General features: G+C 38.4%; 1 protein-coding gene and 1 long non-coding RNA gene across 2 annotated transcripts; both read right to left on the bottom strand.

Annotated features, from left to right (window-relative positions):
- Window positions 1–2,658: 2,658 nt before the first annotated feature.
- LOC141813021 (uncharacterized) lies at window positions 2,659–4,419 on the bottom strand (the record flags this gene model as incomplete). The annotated part of the gene is given in 5 exon segments (XM_074700934.1): window positions 2,659–2,903; window positions 2,905–3,237; window positions 3,382–3,492; window positions 3,589–3,899; window positions 4,326–4,419. Coding segments are annotated over 5 exon segments (1,011 nt in total), but the record flags the coding sequence as incomplete, so codon positions are not given.
- Window positions 4,420–8,281: 3,862 nt separating this feature from the next.
- Window positions 8,282–9,285, bottom strand: LOC141812928 (uncharacterized). The gene is made up of 4 exons (XR_012600369.1): window positions 9,082–9,285; window positions 8,942–9,015; window positions 8,714–8,822; window positions 8,282–8,363 (listed from the first exon to the last, which is right to left on the bottom strand). It is a non-coding gene; the product is annotated as an uncharacterized LOC141812928 (long non-coding RNA).
- Between the last annotated feature and the right edge of the window lie 12,919 nt (window positions 9,286–22,204).

Here is a 22,204-nt window from a genome sequence, read left to right as displayed (position 1 = left end):
CTTGAGGAGGGTGGATGTAGAAAAAATGCTCCTCCCATCCCTCATCCGCGGGACGAAGATTGCTCAAGAACTCGTAACCTGGCCGAGCAGTGAGGGAGAAGAGACCTATCCGAGAAGCCCTTAACAAATAGAAGGAGTGGAATAAGGAGGCATCTAAAGGAATGTTGTACAGACGACAGACAACAACCGTCCCACATATAAGTTGGAAGGATTCTGGGGAAAGCTGGGCGATGTTTATGCGATAAAAATCTGCCAACTCGTGAAAGAAAGCATGGAGGGGGAATCGCAAGCCCCCAGATAGCTGGTTCAAAAAGAAGGTGGCATACCCTGGTGGTGGCCTGTGAGGACGATAACTCGCGGTGGGGCGGCCAAAAGTATGATCTCTAGGGATGGAGTATTGGGAACGAAGGAGCAAAAGTGTGGCCTTATCGCACCCAGAAACTTGAAGCACATACCAGGGAGTTTCGGAGGACATTGTTGGAAGAAAGGAGAACCGGGGGCAAAGCTGCCAGAGAAGGAGTAGCACGGCGGCAGAGAAGACGGTGGCGAAACAGTAACACAGCAAAAAGCCACCACAGGAGTCATTTATACCCTACCTCCGAAAGTGAGAACCGTTCGATAAAGTGACTATCCTCCCAAGGACCGATCAACACCGTACGATGAAAAGGGTTGCGTGCCCGTGCGGCGGCAAATGACTAGTTTCCCTGCACATACCCAAGCCATATCATCTAAAGCCTGACATTAGCACGTGCCTGACGTCATTTGGGTGACACGTCAGACTAACACCCTGCTTGGGCTGCGCGCTCTTTCCGCACGACCTTCGAGGCAGGGTTGGAGAGCTCATCCGAATAAGCGACATGTCTAGTCAGTCGATGCACCTCCTTCGACTAGACTTGGTGGGGAGACTTGTGATACGGTAGGTCTTGCCCGGTCCCCCGTGGCAGGGAGGGTCAATAGGCAGCCCTATCTGGCCGTTCCCGGGGTCCATAGTCAAGAAGGTCTTACCCGGTCCTATGTGGCCGGAAAGGTCAATAGCTCGGCCTACCTGGCCAACCGTCGGGTCCACCATCCAAGCCTCGAGGGTAAGGACGTGAGGGGCCCGGGGAACTTACCCGGGTTGACGGGCCCGGCGCCCGGTCTCCCTGGGTATATCATTTTCGCGAGGAATCCCGACATTGTCGGCCCGGCCAGCACCGGCTTTTCACCTGTCTTCCCGGGACAACGCAATCATAGCATGGCCCGAGGATACCTCACATTGCTGGAGTATTACCCGGGCAACTCTGGTCGCCGTTCAATCTAATATTGATTAACCATTCTCCTCGGCCAAACCAGGCGTCTCGCCCACCATCCCGTCACAGCACTTGGCTTGCCCGGATATAGGTCATGGCTTCTTGCCCGACCAAATGGGGCCTTCACCTCCCCTGTCCGGGATAGGAGGTTTTGGGCCACGCTTAGGCCGACCCTAATCTCTCGCATGGTTTCCCAAAGGTACTTGGTACTCATTCTCCGATCTTAACCCAATAGACACGGACTTCGTGTGTGCCTAGCCTCACCATCATATACTCGGCCAATACCTCCCATGGCTGTCCTGAGCCCTTTCGCTTTCCTAAACATGTGCCTGATGGTCGATCTGCCCTGTCCGCCTGGCCATGGGCCTTAGTCACACTACCCGGCTAAACCCAATTCTCGCTGGTTCCGGGTACCTTTCCCCACTCCGACAATTACTCATGCTCAGGTCTCACTATCACCCAACTGCCACACCGACAGTTAAGCGTGCGAACGGCGCGCACAGGAGAAGGCTGCGCCCATATCCCCATGCCTTATCCTATCTCGACAGCTATCTTTCTACTTGCAGCTAAACGACGAAGGTGACGTATGACATCTGACCGCAAAGCAGGTATAGGAGTATCGCCGATGTTTCCTAGATGCCCTCCTGTCTGCGCAGCTGTCAGACACGTCCAGGCTTGGTCCCCTCAGATACCTCCATCGTCTGCCCTTTCTGTCAGATGGAAGGTTCTCTTGGGAGGTATATTACTTCGCACGCAGGTATGAACAAAGGGGAGATTCTCTTGCATTCCAACTAATACACTGTTCTTTCATCTACTACTATCTTCACTTTGGAAAACTGACTTGAGCGTCGGAGTGGCCTGCCGGGATCCCCCGGCGCCAGCTAATCCGTTCGTTCGTGTTAATCTTGCAGGTCTTCTTCCTACCCGGGCCCGCATCGGTTGAGGTGGCATCTTCTTGACCGGTGGGTTGACTGTCGTCGGTTTTTGGCCGGAACAGTCCTATTATTTGTTTTCATTAACTGCTAACGTAGTTGCTTCAAAAAACATGCCACTTTCTTATTAGAGTGCATCATAGATCTCCAAAATAATTTTTCTTTAACTTATAATAATCAAATACAATTTTTTTGCACTTTAAGATAGAAAGATATATTAGATCAGCTTTAGCAATAGCCAATGGAATTATTAGTTCTATATCCACAAAAAATATTGCATATGCAAATGATCATAAGGTGCATTCTAGCTCTTCCCCTTTTTTTTTCTTTATCAAGCAACATACAGTACAGCCCCGACAAAGTATGATAAATGATGGAAGAAAATATTTTCCTACATATAGCCCAAGATAGCCCAAAATTATTTGCCTCATTTTCCTACATATACTAAAATATTCAAAGAACTTAATTATAAAGATTCAATTTTTAATTGCAATTTACAAGCAAATAAATGATACTAATCTTACCAGGAAGATAACCTAATATCAGTAGAGGTTGTAACCAGATTCTGGTTTTCTACCGCACTAAGAGGAACCCAAATGATTGAGGAATCCTTGAAGCCACAGGAACGAAGAAATGCACCAAGCTGTGATTTTATAAAATCAAATCTTTCCTTAGAATACCCCCACAACATCCATCTTATTAACAGCGACAATGATTTGCTCAACACCAAAACTTCTAACTAGTTGAGCATGCTCCCTTGTTTGTCCAATACAATAACCATCCATACCTGCCTCAAACGAGCCAGTTGATGCATCCACAACGAGAATGGCTGCATCAGCTTGTGCCACACCTGAAATCATATTTGGAACAAAATCTTTGTGACCAGAAGAGTCAAGTAAAACAACATGATACTTCTTGGAGTCAAAGTATGCAACGGCAACAGTCATGGTCACTCCCCTTTCCCTCTCTTCAGTGCTCTCATCCATTGCCCATGCATAAGCAAATGAACCTTTTCCCTGCATTAAATAATGGCTTGATTATCTACTGAATTTGTAGGAAAAAAGGATAGTAGTAATAGGAACAGAGAGAGATATGAATTATGGGGCACGCATCAGTGTTAGCATCTAGTATATATACATATATATGCATCGTAAATATACCTTTTCTTTAGACTCTTTTTCATATTTATGCATTTCTTTCTTAGAGACTTTTCCCAAAAGATGTAGCAATCTTCCAGATAAGGTAGATTTTCCAGAGTCCACATGGCCAACCTTGTAAATTTATTAATTAATTTCATGGCAAAAAAAAAGGTAAGATAAACAATAGGTGGAAAAAATCATGCTCGGGCTTAATAATCGGTTTCTCACAATTGCAAGATTTAATTGCTTCAGAATTCCTGGTTCTTTCTCAATTAACATCCATTCCTCTGGTTGGTACTTGGTCTCTAAATTCACTTTTTTGTTAGGAATGGGATGCTTACCCAACTTTAACTGGTTCAGATTACTGCTCAGTGGTGCTGATAGATTCTTATTCTCCCCAGAATGACTGCTCTCGCTGTCACAGACGCTACTTACTTTTGGCCCATGAACAGAAGGCACAAGCGTTTCATTATCTGAAGATAATACTAGAGCTTCCTTTCCTTTACTGTTGGATTCTACCCTTCTATATTCTGGTTGTCCTATGCAAACCAGAAAAAAAAATGTCAAGAAAATACATAACTTCATGAGGTTGATTTAGTAAAACTGATGCAAATTGTGGAAGGATAATAAAAAATTCAATTACCAAAACAATTATAGATAGAACTAAAAGATTTCAGGTTGCTAGGGTAAATACCAAAATAGCAAACTTGAAAAAATAATCAATATATTATATGATATACAGATGATAAAGTACATAAGCAATATTGAACAGCTAAAATACTCTTAGAACATATTATTTGATGTATGATAATATGGAGCTAAGGTATCAAACTACATGAGAATAATAGTCATAAAATTCATATAACTCAAAGTTCAGGCAAAAGGAGAACAGGAGAACCCGATGTGAATGTGAATCCGTTACCAAATCATGGGAAGGATGTTAATGCCATCGATGGGGAACTCACTTGTTGACGACGAGACTTGTCTGAAGTGAAGTTCCCAATGAAAGCTATGTCTAAAGTCCTGTTTGATGAAGAAGTTATCCAACAAGAGATCTAATTATAGTATCAAAATCTTGTCTAATTTCATTGAATACAACAAAAACATATCCAAACATTCAAAAGTCTGTCAAAAACAAACTAAATCTCCAAACGATTAAACAAATTCAAAAAGCATAGATCACAGTTACAATTCCAGAAAACACAGATCACAGTTACAATTCTTTCAAGTTAGAGCACCATTTTGTTGCATAATCTCTGTAGGTTCATCTTTCCTGAAATATGGACAAACTTATGGTAAACGCACCTTCAATTTCAAGGTAACAAAATCAATAAACAAAAAATAATTCAAAAATTTTTTTAGAGAGACTTACATTCATTATGAGCTCTGGGAGATTGGGAGATCTTGGTAACGGTATACATCTATTTTCATGAAATAGGAAAGAATAAATGATCGCAATTTACCAAAATAAGCAAGGTGTTTATTTAGCTATCAAACAAAAATATTTTAACAAAGTACAACTAGTCACTAAGCTTTGGGATATAAAAAAAACTAATTACTAAACTCATAACATGGAAACTTAAGAATCAACTTAAAATTAAAAATCAAACTCAATTAGAAATAGGATTTTTTAGTACTTAATGTTCTAGTATAATAATAATGAATTACTCACCTGATTTAAAAATAATGAGTTTGGAATTATGACGTGGATCCATTAGAATTGGCTGAGGATAAGAATATGTTAATGATTTCCATTTTTATCACTTGACCTTTTGTTGCCCCAATCTGCATGTTCAAAAGCATTAATGATTAACATTTTGATTGATAAAGCAAATGTGAATATCAAAAAATATAAATACAAAAAGAATTAAGAAACTTGTATATTTTATCAATTGTTTTAAGATATATATATACAATCAAGCTAAAAATGAGAAACCTAAAGACAATCTAATGCATAAAACTCTCTCCAATGCGAGGTCTCGAGAAAGAGTTAGACAACACTGTGTCTATCGTACGCAATTTTATCTTACATTGCAAAAAAACTATTTTCGCGACTCAAATCCTGACTACACGGTCACACAACAACAATTTTATTATTGTATCAAGACTACCCTTCTAAAACAACTATGATTCTATCAATAAGAATTAACAAATGTTATAGTTGAAAGCAGAAATCAAATAGTAAATGTTAAAATACAACTAATATTATTTTACCATTGTAGCATAACACAATATTAGTTTTCAACAAAGATAAGAATTAACAAATGTTATAGTTGAAAGCAGAAATCAAATAGTAAATGTTAAAATACAACTAATATTATTTTACCATTGTAGCATAACACAATATTAGTTTTCAACAAAGATATGCATAAGATTAAATACCTGTATAACGTCTCCAATTGTAAAAGGCTTTGTCAATTGTAAATAAAAGCCACTCAATACATTTCTAAATAAGTCTTTGGCAACAAAAGTTATACACACACCTACAATGAAAAAGAAAATACAATAAAATGATAAATTAGACAACAATGACCATATGAATACTAACAATAATTTGGTAACTTAGAATAAATATTAAGATTTCATCCAACAAAAAAAATTAAAGTATACATGCCAACAAAATTTATAACAGACTGCATGGGTAAATCGTATTACTCCTAATGTTATGCTGAAAGATAATAATTTATCAAATATCATCCGGTTTTGAACCTCCATCAAAGCCTTTTTCATAAATTGATTTTGCATTGGTAAAGAAACCAAACGATATAAAGCACAAGTGCTCCTTTCCATGATTGTAAAATATACTTTGTAATAACGATTGGCATAATCACGGTTGGTACAATCCGAAGTATACCTCTGTATAATAGTATGAAAAAAAAAGTCAATAGAATATCTTTAAAGGCAAATGTATGAATTAAAAAAACACAATAAACTGTGCTAATTTATTAGAATGACAATCAAAGAACTCTTTTGTCTACTTAACAGGATAAATCATACTAGCAATAATACTGAAAATAGAACCCCTTTTTTAGCACAAGGCTCTTGAATTGTAAACATATTATGATAATCTAAGCACATCTTTCTCATTCATTTAGTAGTGTTATTTGTTCCCATTGATGTAATTAATCACCCAAAAAATGAATTCTTAACAAATTATAGGTTTCGTTGTGTTCCTTGTTAAAAATAAAGGAGAATTGATTGCTTACCAACTGAAACCATAAATCACTGTAGACTTATGAGATGAAGAGTTGGATAAGTTGAAATGGAAATTTATTTTGATTAAAGAGTCATCTTGTTTATGAAATGATTTGTGGCTTATGAGGTGAAAATTAAGATGATGATCTTGAGGTGATTTGATGGCTCCCTATGAGGTGAAAAGATAATACATTCCTGAGGTGGCAAGTTGTCTAACCAATATGGTTTTTGAATAAGTTGATCAAAGGTCATGTTAATTGTGAATATCATATATCTTGTCTCCATAACTAGTAGGGGATTTTAATGTATAACTACTAATCAAGCTATAATGATATATATAGGTGCACAAGTGTCATGCCTTTAGTCGACCATGTGGCTGAGCCAATTGAGGGTTAAACTATCTCTTCACCCAAGACTTACCCTTATTTTAGATTATACCCAACAAATATTAATCAGTTGTAAGTTAGTGCTCTTGTTGATTCTAATTCTCTTGTAAAATATATCAATAAAAGAAGAAAAATCTCGATTTTAATAAATTTTGTGTTCACTAGTATACCAAATATAATTACAATGACCAAATGTTTTGCATGTCTTTTTAAACCTAGACTAACGTGGTTATTTTTCCTTGGATTTAGTTTATATCTTAAATGTCATGACTACCTTTTGATTTTTGAATGACATTTTATAATATATTCATAGTCAATAAAAATAATTAAAAAATATTAATTAAAGAAAGGTAGTTGTAAATTTTTTTAAAACTTCTTGGACTTAGCCTTTTCTCCTTCTCGTGACCTTTTCTATAAGAAGACTTTCTCATTGAGTGAATTGTAGGTCGTTCATACTATTCTATGTGAGATATATTCAGATAGATTACGAGCCATTTATCTTATATATGTATGTATGTATATGCGCATACACATTATATACTTTGTATTGAGTGGCTTATGGATCCTTTATACATATTTGTAATGTATCTCGTATTGGATGAATTATAGGTTGTTCACCCCTATATATATACAATACATATTTACCAAGTGGATTGTGAATTGTTAATCCTATATATATAGGATACATGTTTACCAAATGGATTGTGAATCGTCAACCATATGTACATATTTATATATGTTTATGATGAAATTCGTTTTGGATGTATTGCGTGTCATTCATCTGTGTGTAATCGTCATTCATATAAAATTTATATTTGTAAATTGATTTATAACTTAAATCATGAAGAGTATTGATAAGAGAATAAAAGAGAGTATGAAAAATGATGAAATAGTATAAGAGAGGTTTAAGAGAAATTTATACTACGAGATATATTATTTTAAGTGTATAAAATTTTATATCTTGATTATCTAACTGCTGTCGTAACCACTCAATTCTTCTATTACATGTTGATTTGTCAAAAATTCAAATCCCTTAAGTTCATGATCCATCAATGAGTTTTGGTCAAAACACATTAATAGATCTAGAGAACTTTGATCGGACTCATTATAAATACTATAAGTTTACTCTAGTATCAACAGAGTAACTGACATAAATAGCAAAGGTATCAACATGATAGGAATCAGAGTGTCACAAGGTCAACAAGTAAGTATCAAATGATGATTATCAATAGGTACCAACTAGATCAACACCTCAAACAATATGAGTAGCAACAGAATTGGTAAAGTAGCAACAAAGCATGCACGGAAAGTGAACCTGTATTGACTAAGTACAGGGTACCCACCTGGTCTCAACGATCGTAGACAACTAGAACCCCCTAGAAAATAAACTCCGAGAATAATAGGACCAATCAAATCACGATCCTGCAATAAACGACAAAACCACATTTATTACAACAATACTGTATTAAATTACAATAACCAACTTAAACAGTTTAACCCAACTAATCAGTTAACTTAACCGTGGTTAATCCTCCGCTCACAACCCCACTTAACTTAGATTCAACCTAACAATTCATTCAAGATCTAATCCTATACAAACCCAATCAATCGTGATTGGATTACTAAACCCCATCAACTAATCACCCACTACCAAACTCCAATCAAGCTTCGGTTCCGCCTGTTCCACCTATAAAAATAGTACCCAAAATCCCAAGATCATCCTACCATCTATTGCTGAGCATAGGTTAAACACACTCAAGGGAAGATCTTACCTCCAATCAGATAGCACTAATCAAGCCGTTCCTGCCCTAGGCTCTGTTTCCCTTTTCTTCTTGCTGCCGTAACCCAAACCAACACCAACCGGATTCAAAACACAACAAGCTGTGGGGGAAAAAGAAATTTGATCAACAACCTAAATAGATTCAAGATTAGGGAAGATTCAAGGCTGATCTAATAAGATTCAACCCAACAAACCCTAAGAAGTCAAGATCTCGGCTTACCGTTCTTCGATTCCTCTTCGTGCTTGCGGCCGAACCAACAACAATCCTCCGATCCAAGGTCCAAGCCCGAAAATCTGATAAACCATAGCTCTAAGCTCAAAAACCAAGCCCAAACCGAAAACCTAACTCAACATCCTTACCGATCTCTCCTTCTTCTCCGATTCACCGCCGCCGCCCGTCACCTCCACAAGCAGGATCGCGCCTCCACTGACAAGAAGGCAGCCCGAAGTTGAAGACCCTTCACTCCGGCAGCTTCCCTCGTTGCCGGCTCCGACTGCTGGCTCCGACGGTCGCGCGATCAGCGTGAAGGGGAAGAAACAGAGGATACCGCGGTGGAGCAGAGGAAAACGTCGCGGAAGAGCAAGAGAAAAATCGCGGTGCTGTAGCTTATAGGTTAGGGTTTCTTATTGGATTTTAACGGATCGGGTTAGGTTTAAGCCCATTTATCCATATAACCCATTAACCTATATATATCCAATTATAAGACTTAGGGTTTGATTAATTACCCTATTAATACTTTAACCCTCTAATTAACTTAAGGATTAGTTGTAAGTAGGATTAATTTATTTATAATTTAACCCCCAAGTTTCCGGTATTTTACAATCTTGTAGTCTATATGTGCCCAAATCTATCAACTTAAAATTGTTAATAATAGTGATTCAAAATTTCAGACTTTAAAATAATTGAGTACACAATTTATTGTAGGGATGTCGAAATTATAAATGGACATGATAAATACCTTCAATGCACTCAATTCTTCCATTATATGTCAATTTTTTAAAAATTCAAATCCCCTAAGTTCATCGATAGAGTTCAGTCAAAATTCATTGATAGATTTACAAAGCTCTAATCAAACTTATTCAAAGTGTTATTAAGTTTCTGAACTGTCTCAGAGCTTATACATGCTCAGAAGTAGCAACTTGAAATCATTAACAACAGTGATCAAAGGTTTCCAAAGTTTCAAACTTCAAGACAATTGTCGTATATATACAATTTTTTTTAGAAATGTTAGAATTAGGCATGGACATCATAAATATCTTCAATGCACTACACTCTTCCATTATATGTCAAATTTTCAAAAATTTAAATTTTCAAAAACACATCGGCGGTGTCACCTGATACGGAGGACCTGATATACATCATCAGGGTGCTTCAGTCCGCCACTCCGGCGAGATGCTCGGCCTAATGCCTCGCCGACATCGTCCACCGAACCCGCCGTATAGTGGAGGCTACCTCCGTCGAACGGATTGGAGTAAAGCAGTACCTACCTGATGTAGCAGCCTTCGCTGCTCCATTGGCCCAGCCACTTCGGTGGGGAATGGAACTGGTTCATGGCGAGAAAGGCCCGGTACGATCTACTCGCTATATTGAGTCTGGGCTCTATTTTGTAGTTTCTTTTACGACAATAATTCTGATTTTTTAAATTAACATCGTGTACCTAAGCGCCCGGATGACTGATCTAATTTTATAAAAAAACTTATTGATTATCAAAGTAAATCAAAAAAGTACATGTGGATGCCCATCCAAATAATTAACATTCTCGAATTTTACTACCTATTAGGGAGAAAATCTCTATAATACCTCGTTGAATCTCAACTATACCGTAGTTGGAGAGTTTAATCACGACAATCATGTTCCAAAGGCAATAATTTCAAAGTTTAAAACATATGTTAGAGAGGTATTTCTAGCTATCTTCCTTTTACCATAATAATTCTTAATTTTAAAGCATATATTGATGGATAGAGGAGAAGTAAGATTTCAAATTTGCACTAGAAATTTTGAAACTAGACCTTTTATTTAATTTTAGACGTGTAAAATTAAATTGAATGATCTTTATTATTTTAATTAACATTAAACATCTAGTCCTTCGAACTAATTAATCCTTTGGATGATCACTCTACTCCTATAAAAATTTTCTACCGATTAACTAGATAAATTAAGAAATGAAGATGTCGACCTAATCTATCAAGTAGCATTGACGAATCTATAGAGAAAATTTTTATAAATTTATCGTAGTTGAATTTCAAATTCTAAATATCTGATCCATCTCATCGTTGATGGACTTCACCATCTCATCGCCCTGGGATAAGATGCCCCGAGACAATGATCTTCATCTCTTAATTATACAGTTTTAACTGTATGTGTTTTTATCAAATTAATATGATAATACACTACAAATTATAAATTGATTTATCATATTTATACAGTGAAAGTAGTTTTAAGATTAATTAGTTGATATAAATGTTAGTATTTACTTTATTTTTTTATTGTTACATCGTCCAATCCATTTATTAATGGGCCGGCCCAATTAACTATTTCGAGTTCCGGAGAAGCGAAAACTGATCACGTCATCGATTGTGCATTTTATCAAGCGGTTAATCCAGAGAAGCGAAAACTGACCACTCGATGTACAAATCAGATAGAACACCTCATTATTTGTTATCATGATGCAGTTAAGTTAATCACCAACACTAGCCACCTGGATAAACATGTTTTAAAATTGTCAAACTGATCAACCAGCCACTTCTTATTTCACTCTGACGTCAGAACAAATAAGCTCTTAAGTCTCCTAATCTCTATCAACTCCCAAATTTAAAAAGCAAATCCAAAGTGGCATAATGATCTATTGTTATTATAAAATACCCATTCACCTCACGCTTCTCAAAATTTCTCTTTCAGAAAAGGAACTTTTTGATACAAATCAACAATATGCATGACATACGGATCTGTAAGTTCACTCTTATGAAACTCCATTTACGGACAAACAACCAATGAAACTTAAGTTTGGAATTACAACATTCTACCCTGCTGAGAGCCTAATCACAACCCGCTTATGTAACTTAGTTTATCTTTCTGCCTTCTCCTGACACTTGATTGGAAAATACAATTATCAGTTCCAGATGAACATTGACCCTCTTAATAACCGCCACAAATAGATAAAAATGAATGGACGAATTCTCAAGAGGGAATCAACGAAGCAACGCTTTCAATTGAAGGTCAATAAAACTCGAAAAATAAAATAAACCAAAGGATAGCAAAAGAAGTAGAGGCAAAAGAACCGGATTTACCTGGTTCGCCTTTGGAACCGCCGCTCAGATAATCTCCGGCACTGGGTTTAGGGTTCTACGCGAGCAACAGCCGCAGCGGATGCCAGAGACGGTGCTCGTGGATCTTCGTGGACGCCGGCCACAGCTCAGGGGTTGATCGGAGTGGGAGATGACGAAGGAACGTGCGCGGGCGACGGCTCGGAATCGCGGCGGCGAAGACGATGAACAGTGTAGAAATCGCGGAAGAGAAGAAATGCGCTGAGCCTAATTCTTCGTAAGCCGTCTTCTGTTTTTAACCTAACGCGATGAACCACTGGACAGGCTGCTTTTGACTGAACCGGACCGCATTTGATGAACCAGACCGGACCGATTTTATTGAAGTGGCTTGGGCTGTTAATGTTGGGCCTGAACAGTGAGTCGAAATTGTTGGGCTTGCTTTGTTGGCCTGGTTGAAATGATCTGAATTGGATTTGGGTTGAACTCTCTCTCCTTTTATCCAACATTGACATGGTCCAGCTCAATCACATTGTTGAAATTTAGCTTGAATTGAGTTTGGGTTGGGCTTGAGCTGAGGCATTTAACTGATTTAGCCCGAATTTACCTTGGGTTTAGCTGATTTCTTTGGATTGATCTAAATTGATCTTCAAATTGCACACAAGTTGAACCATCAGTTTGGATTAAGTTGATTTCGAATCCAACTGAACCCATCCTTCAAATTTAAGTTTATGTAAAAATAACGTGCACAAATTAATATCCATAAATTTCTATAAATTAATGCAAATTGCAATAAAATCCATAAATTTATCCAAATTAAAGAAATAGTCTAAAATCCCTACTTATGATATGAAATGTGGTCAAAACCAGTCCAATCTAGCCCTAATCTACTTGCAAAAATGTCACTCATCAGGAACGCCTCCGGAGGCATCGCGCGACCTCAGCGACATCGTCGGAGGCGCCGCGCGGCCTCGACGACACCGCCGGAGGCGCCGCCCGGGGCTGGCAATGCCGTTAGGGCCCAACGACGCTCCGCGCGGGCCGCGCTTACCGATCGCGCAGTGCGCGATTTTTCTTTTTTTCTTTTTTTAAAAACTTAGGGTTTTAATTACATTTTAATAACCAATTCCTAGCTATAATTCAAAGTTATAATTCGGATAATTTAAATAGGCTTTATTAAAATCAATAAAATTATCAATTTTTTTAATAAATATTTAGATTAAATTTTTTATTTTAATTAATATATTTTATATTTTAGAAATACTGAAACTATACTGACACGGTACGATATGGTACCGAAACTATATCGTTCCAGTCCGGAACCGAAACTCCGACACGACTCGATATTTTAAACCTTAGTATGAACGACTTACAATTCACTCAATGAGAATTCTTATAGAAAAGGTCACGACAAGGAGAAAAGGCTAAGTCCAAGAAGTTTTAAAAAAATTTACAACTACCTTTCTTTAATTAATATTTTTTAATTATTTTTATTGACTATGAATATATTATAAAATGCCATTCAAAAATCAAAAGGTAGTCATGACATTTAAGACATAAACTAAATCCAAGGAAAAATAACCACGTTAGTTTAGGTTTAAATAGACATGCAAAACATTTGGTCATTGTAATTATATTTGGTATACTAGTGAACACAAAATTTATTAAAATCGAGATTTTTCTTCTTTTATTGATATATTTTACAAGAGAATTAGAATCAACAAGAGCACTAACTTACAATTGATTAATATTTGTTGGGTATAATCTAAAATAAGGATAAGTCTTGGGTGAAGAGATAGTTTAACCCTCAATTGTCTCAGCCACATGGTCGACTAAAGGCATGACACTTGTGCACCTATATATATCAGTTATACATTAAAATCCCCTACTAGTTATGGAGATAAGATATATGATATTCACAATTAACATGACCTTTGATCAACTTATTCAAAAACCATATTGGTTAGACAACTTGCCACCTCAGGAATGTATTATCTTTTCACCTCATAGGGAGCCATCAAATCACCTCAAGGCCATCATCTTAATTTTTGTTAAAGCCCATATACATATTAGGGTTAAGGCCCATATTAACCCACAGAATCTATATATAGTTGTATTATGTAACTATTGGAGATAATTCTAAATCCTGTTTTCGTCACATGGTATCAGAGCAGGTTTATCTCTAAAACCCTAATTTTTCTTTTCTCTTTCTCTTTTCCCGATCGCCGCTCCATCGCGCGACTTCGGCGTTTTCAGTCGCGCCTCTGTTCCCGATCCGCCTACCGGAGCCTCCCGTTTTCTGGAGCCGACGGCGAACCTCTCCTCGTTGCCTTCTTCCGCTCCTCGTTGGCAAGGCGAAGCACCTCCGCCGTCGCTTGATTGCGTGGAAGAAGTCCCGCGGCGCAGATGTCAGCAGCTGCCGCCTTTGTCTTCTTCCTCTCCTCGTGACCAGACAGGTTCTTCCTATTCTAGTTTCATTGGAGTTTTGGCATCATTTTTTTTTGGTAATAATCACTGAGCACTTTCTCAACATGTCTTCAATAATGTAAATGCAATAATTATTAATATCACATTAGATGGTCAGAATTATCCAGAGTGGGCTTTCTGTGTAGAGACTGCATTAAGGGGTTATGGTTTACTTTTTCATTTAAATGAATCTCCACCTGTGCTTAAGAATGATGGTAGTAATGCTGCTGCAATAACAGAATGGCATATTAATGATGGAAAAGTGATGGCTGCCATGGTCAATAGTACTAAACAATCCATGATTATGAGTCTTTCTAAGTTCAAAACAGCTAAGGACATATGGAACAACTTGAAGAAACGCTATGTTCAGGATAGTGGTGCTCTTTTACATAATCTCATGCAGCAAACTCATGAAATTATGCAGAATGATATGTCCATTGATGAGTACTACTCTGCTTTTGATCGTTTGATGGGATCACTGATTTCCATGATACCAGAATGTACAACTGTTCCTTGCCCAACACACAAGTTTATTGAAAAGTTTTTCACTTACAGATTTGTTATGGGAGTTCGGGCTGAATATGATTCTCTTCGTACACGATTACTTCACAATTCGTCTGATCTCACTATGGCACAGGCATTGTCTGATTTACTTGCAGAAGAAACACGTCTCAAGTCTATGTCTTCTTCTGCATTTGTCTCTCATAGTGTGTTGGCAGCTTCTCAGAGGATCAGTGCACCGAAAAGCTCCCCTTTCAGAGCCCTGTAAGCATTGTGGCAAGACTGGTCATCTTCCAGAGAATTGTTTTTCTATTCATCCAGAGAAGTTGGCTGACTATCGTGCACGTCGTGCTGCCCGTGGAGTGCCCGTGGTGCTCGTGGTCGTGGTACTAGTTCCACTCCTGGAGGTTCAGTGTCTATTGCTGCTGCTTCACCTGTTACTGCTCCTTCGTCGTCTTGGGTACTTGATTCAGGGGCTTCTTTTCATGTGACATCTGATCAGTCCCAGTTGGTCGCTTGCAAGCCGGTCACTGATGGAGCTTCTATTCGGACAGCTGATGGTACATCTTGTCATATCACTCATCAGGGTTCACTTTGCAATCCTTATTTTTCTGTACCTAATGTTTCTTTTGCACCTCAGTTATCCATGAATCTTCTTTCGGTTGGTCAAGTTACCGACCAAAATTGTTTTGTTGGATTTGATGATTCATCTTGTTTTATTCAGGACCGTCGAAGCGGGAAAGTGATTGGGACTGGCCATCGCCGTAAAGGTGTTCCTAGCCTTTACATCCTGGATACTTTGCGTCTTCCTTCTTCCATTGAAACTTCTGCTCGTGTGTCATCCGCTACATCGGGTTCTGTTTGTTCTTCCTTCGCCCAGTGGCATCATCGTCTTGGTCATCTTTGTGGGTCTCGACTGTCCACATTAATAAATAAAGGTTGTTTAGGTCATACAACTATTGAGTCTGATTTTCATTGTAAGGGTTGCAAACTTGGAAAACAAATACAACTACCATATTCATCTAGTATTTCTCATTCTGCTAGACATTTTGATCTTATTCATTCTGATGTATGGGGTCCTGCACCTTTTCCTTCAAAAGGTGGTCACAAATATTATGTCATTTTTATTGATGATCATTCTCGATATACATGGGTTTATTTTATGAAACATCGCTCTCAGTTGTGTTCTATTTATCAGTCTTTTGTCCGCATGGTTCACACACAATTTTCTACTCCTATTAGAGTTTTTCGTTCTGACTCTGGGGGAGAGTATTTGTCTGATGTTTTTCGCCAATTTTTGTCATCTGAGGGTACTCTTGCTCAACTCTCTTGTCCTGGTGCTCATGCTCAGAATGGTGTTGCTGAACGCAAACATCGTCATATTATAGAGACTGCCCGCACACTTTTGATTTCATCTTTTGTGCCTTCTCATTTTTGGGGTGAAGCTGTTTCTACTGCTGTCTATCTCATAAATAGACAACCCTCATCCAAACTGTCTGGCAAATGTCCCGGCGAAGTTCTTTTTGGTACTTCTCCCAGTTATGATCATCTCCGAGTTTTTGGATGTACTTGTTATGTTTTGCTTGCACCTCGTGAGCGAACTAAGTTGACTGCACAATCTGTTGAGTGTGTTTTTCTAGGATATAGTCCTGAACATAAAGGTTATCGGTGTTATGATCCTTCTTCTCGTCGCATACGTATCTCTCGCGATGTGACCTTTGTTGAGGATCGCCCTTTCTTTTATAACCCCTCTACTCAGCCCTCATATTCTCCCACAGAATCTACATCATTCCTGTGTTTACCTCCTATCTCATCCTCTGATGATGTCACTACTCCTCATCATATTACCCCCATTCATGCTCCTTCTATTTCCATCACGCCACCTTCACAGGGGACTACACCTCCTCCTGTACCACTTCCATTTCATCCTAAACCACCTATCACACATGTATTCCATCGTCGTCCCACAAATCTCACAGTGTCTCCATCTAGTTCTACCACCACGGCCAGTCCTGATTCACCTGCTGTTGATGTTTCTAATAATATTGATGAGTCTCATACTGCTCCTGATGAGTTACAGGTTGGTCCAAGATATAATTTAAGAGATCGTGCTACTATTGGTCCCGCTGCCAAGTATGGTTTTACATGTGTGAGTGTCGAGCCATCAACTTACCAAGAAGCTTCTATTATTCCGGAATGGCAACTTGCTATGTCTGAGGAGCTTGCTGCTCTTGATCGTACAGGCACTTGGGATATTGTTCCACTACCATCACATGCAGTGCCAATTACATCTAAATGGGTATTCAAAATTAAGACCAAGTCTGATGGTTCTATCGAGAGATACAAAGCTCGTCTTGTTGCTAGAGGTTTTCAGCAAACTCAAGGACGAGATTATGATGAGACATTTGCACCAGTTGCTCATATGACTACTGTTCGTACTCTTATTGCTGTGGCTGCTACTTCTTCTTGGACCATCTCTCAAATGGATGTTAAGAATGCTTTTCTTCATGGTGATTTGCATGAAGAAGTTTATATGCAACCACCCCTAGGTGTTGATGCTCCTCCTGGTCATGTTTGTCGTCTTCGTCGTGCTCTATATGGTCTTAAACAGGCTCCTCGTGCTTGGTTTGAGCGCTTTGTATCTGTGATACAAGCTGCTGGATTTTTACCTAGTGATCATGACCCTGCTCTATTTATTCATCTCTCTCCACGTGGACGCACTTTGCTTCTTCTATATGTTGATGATATGTTGATTACGGGAGACGATGTGGAACACATTTCTTGTGTGAAAAAGCAACTTAGTGAGCAGTTTCAAATGTCTGATTTGGGTCCACTCAGTTATTTCTTAGGGATTGAGGTATTACATTCGGCAGATGGCTACTATCTTTCTCAGTCCAAATACATACAAGACCTTATTCATAGTTCTGGCATTACAGATAGTCGAACAGCTGCGACACCTATGGATCTTCATTTACAACTTCGTTCTACTGATGGTACACCTCTTGAGGATCCGTCTCGATATCGGCGTATTGTAGGCAGCCTTGTCTATCTCACTGTTACCAGACCTGATATTGCTCATGCGGTTCATATTCTGAGTCAGTTTGTGAGTGCTCCTACTTCCATTCATTTTGGACATTTGCTTCGTGTACTACGGTACTTAAGGGGGACATCTTCTCAGTGTTTGTTCTATGCTCGTGATAGTTCACTTCAGCTTCATGCTTACTCAGACTCCACCTGGGCAAGTGATCCAACAGATCGTCGTTCTGTCACAGGTTATTGCATTTTTCTTGGTTCTTCTCCTCTTACATGGAAGTCTAAAAAGCAGGTGGCTGTATCTCGTTCTAGTACAGAAGCAGAACTTCGAGCACTTGCCACTACCACTTCAGAGATAGTATGGCTTCGATGGTTATTAGCAGATTTTGGTATTTCTTGTGATGCTCCTACACCTCTTCTGTGTGACAATACTGGAGCTATACAAATTGCCAATGATCCTGTGAAGCATGAACTTACAAAGCATATTGGTGTTGATGCTTTCTTTACTCGGTCTCATTGTCATCAGAAAACAATTGCTCTTCAGTATGTGCCCTCAGAACTACAAGTGGCAGATTTTTTCACTAAAGCACAAACTCGAGAGCAACATCGGCTTCATTTACTCAAACTCAATGTTTCAGAACCTCCACTTCCACCTTGAGTTTGAAGGGGGGTGTTAAGGCCCATAAAGGCCCATATACCCTGTTATCTATATATAGTTGTCTATACCTATTGGGGTGGTATTTAAAAAAAAAAATCAGCATCAAAATGGTGATATTTTGATGAAATTAGCACCAATGTGCAGATATTTTAACGAAATTAATACTAATATTAAATTTTTTAAATAATTTTTTTAATTGATAGGAGTTATGAATTAAGAGTTTTTTTTAGCAAAACGAAACTCAAGTTAGTAAAAAGAAACTATTAGATAAAATTTGGATTGAAGTTGACATCTAGGTCTAAAACTCATTGATGGCTTAGGTGCTTCTGAAATTTTAAAACTTCAGTATAAAGAAGATCAAGACAGTGCAAAAAAACTAATAGTGTTGTCCTAGAGTAAATCAAAAATATTTAAGTCTAAATATAATATTGTGTCAAAACTAAAAAAAGATTGAATTTTTAAAATAATTCTTCTAAATTAATAGGGGTCATAAATCAGGAGTTTTTAGTTTTAGTATGGTGAGACTACTTAGGAGAGTGAAAGGAATATATTATATATAGTTTGGATTGAAATTGACTTATCTAGATCTATTAATGAGTTTTGATTAAAATTTATTGATGACTTAAATGTTTCAAAAAATTTTAAAATTTTAGTATAGATAAAATCAAGAGAATGCAAGGAAGATACTAGTATTGTTCTAGAGTAAATCATATATGTTAAATTCAAAATATGACATTGTGTCAAAAATATAAACAATTATATTTAAAGAATCACTACTTTGATGTTGAAGCATCTGGACGCCCGGATCTGATAGGGGTGCCCAAAACTTCTTTTTTTGATTTTTCTTTAAGCTTACTTTCCTATATTACAGAGTTATAACAATATGAGCATAATGCAAGAAATTAATTAGTCTTGACAGTTTTACAACTGTCTGTTCTTGACTGTTAGATTTTCAATGAAATTTTAGGTCAAACTGACGCCTACTATTCCCTTCAATGGAAACGCCTCTCACCCACTTCTTTCAGGAGATTTTACCTATCTACCAAATATCTAGTCCTTCAGACCTATTTGAACTTTTTGCTCAGTATCAGATCTTTGACCCGAGTCTTTGGTCCAACTCGATTTTAGTCCTCTTAGACCCCATCAAGTCCCTCCACCTGCTGTTTTTAATATGTCCAATTCTTCCGACTAGAACTTCCTTGTCTGGAAGTTTCCTTGCCTAGCCTCCAGTTATGACTCAATCATATCTGATGATGATGAAATTAGTATCTTATGATATAAATTGTATTTCCTAAACACATGAATTCTAAAACAAAAGAATTCGATAAAGCAAATAACACATGCATAAGGATATGATCTAGTTTCATCAAGATTATAGCAAGGCAATTAAAAGAAAATTGAAGTAGATGATGGCTAAAGTTAAATGTGACTTGAATGTAGTGAAAAAACCATTATCTATTAGTGTTGTCTATGAATTTGAAAATCCTACGTAAGAGGAAGAAGAACTAAGGGCTGATCTTCCGAAGGATTAGGTTGATGACACCATGATCTGTCAGAATATTTAATCTAACGGGGATCAAACCCTATATATGGTGGATCCATATTCTGTTGGATATTGTGGCCTTAATGGACCAATATGATTTTGTGGAAAAATCAGAATGCCATCAATTGATGAAAGTCAAAATTGACTTCAAAATAGAAATCTACGTTTCGCGTAGATAGATTTAGACTATTAATTTGCTCAAAACCGATTAAGGGTGAATGAGAAATTAATTGTTTAAAGTCGGCCCAAATAACATTAATTATTCATTAATGTTATATATAAGGAAATACATGGGAGAATAGTCCCACATCGAAAATTTTCGATGTGTTTGCTTTCCTTATTAATGATGCTGTGTTAATGGAGTTAACACAAAAAGACCAGGTGCTCTCTTCTCAGGGGCGAGCAGGTGCTCGCACCTGTGAGCCCGCCACGCGCCACGTGCGCAATGGACGCTTTGTAGGTGCACTTTGCACTTCACACGTACGCGTCGTCACGAGGAGCATTGATGAGCTTAAATTTATGCTCCAGATGATATTGCGGTGCCTATGTGGCACTCGAGTGACGTGTCAGGCGCGCATGTGACATGACATTGCCTGTATGACATCCACGTGGGCGAGAAGAGATGACTGGACTGCTGACTGGGCGAACGGATGACATCCATTGATCAAAGAGGTGTGATGGATCGCATCATGTGATCTGGAGCGTTGGATCACGAAGAGTCACGATCTGACTGCTAGGATGAGACCTAATCTGAAGCGTCAGATCAACTGAATTAATAGATCCAGATCCGACGGCTGATGATAAGAGGCGAGATCTGAGGGTCACAACTCTTCAGATCTGATAGATGAGATCAAGAGGGCTATATGAAGGGTTACAACCCTCCAAATCAGACGGCCCAGATTGACCCCGTCTAAGGGTCACATCCATTTATTCAACCTCTTCACCTAGTATAAATAGATCCCTTCAAATTGGAAATTTCATCGATTCTTCTCTTCCTTGTGCATTCATCCCATCTAGTGCATTCGGAGTCCAAAAAGCCTACGAGAAAGTTCGTCGGTCTCAGAATTTGGAGTGCTACTATTCCGAGACGTTCGTCGTTGTATCTTGGGAACGAATTGCTGCTATCCGTTAGCACCGTAGCGGAGCAATATCGTTTACGGAGATAGTGTTGAACACTAGCCTCGACGACCCATATCAGTTTGCGACATCCTCCCGAAGCTACCGGAGACAACGATCCATCACACCTCTTTGATCGACGGTTGCCATCTGCCTGCCCAATCAACAACACAGTCACCTCTACTTGCCCACGCGGATGCCACACAGGCAATGCCACGTCACATGCGCGCCCGACACGTCACCCGAGTGCCACGCAGGCACTGCAATGTCACCCGGAGCAATAATTTAAGCTCCTCGTGACGACGCGTACGTGCGAAGTGCAAAGTGCGCCTACAAAGCGCCCATTGCGCACATGCGCACGTGGCGGGTGGCGGGCTCACAGGTGCGAGCACCAGCTCGCCCATGGATAGAGAGTACCTGTGCTTCTTGTGTTAACTTCATTAACACAGCAACACATATAAGGAAACATTAGCTATCGCCGATTAGCAATGTGGGACTAAAATCCCATCTTTTCCTTAATATTATTTTGGACACCACTTTAGCCAATTAATTTCTCATTCACCCATAATCGGTTTTGAGCAAATTAATAGTCTAGATTTATCTACGCGAAACGTAGATTTCGATTTTGAAGTCATATCAGACTTTCAACGATCGATGGCACTTTAATTTTGCCTTGCAAAATCATATCCAACAAAACCTACATCCCACTCACAAATTTGATGCTCGAGCACATCGTCGTGTCTTTGGGTATCCATCATAAAAAGGATCTCTTTTATATGATTTGTTTGGAAAAATGGATCACTTCTTGAGATGTTATATTTTATGAAGATATTTTTTTACCACTCAATCATATCTAATGATGATGAAATTAGTGTCTTATGATATAAATTGTATTTCCTAAACAC

Source organism: Curcuma longa, chromosome 20 (genome assembly GCF_044706935.1).
Source record: "Curcuma longa cultivar G26 ecotype Majalengka, Jawa Barat chromosome 20, ITB_CL_G26_1.1, whole genome shotgun sequence".
Classification (NCBI taxonomy): domain Eukaryota; kingdom Viridiplantae; phylum Streptophyta; class Magnoliopsida; order Zingiberales; family Zingiberaceae; genus Curcuma; species Curcuma longa.
This window is presented reverse-complemented; position numbering and strand designations above follow the sequence as displayed.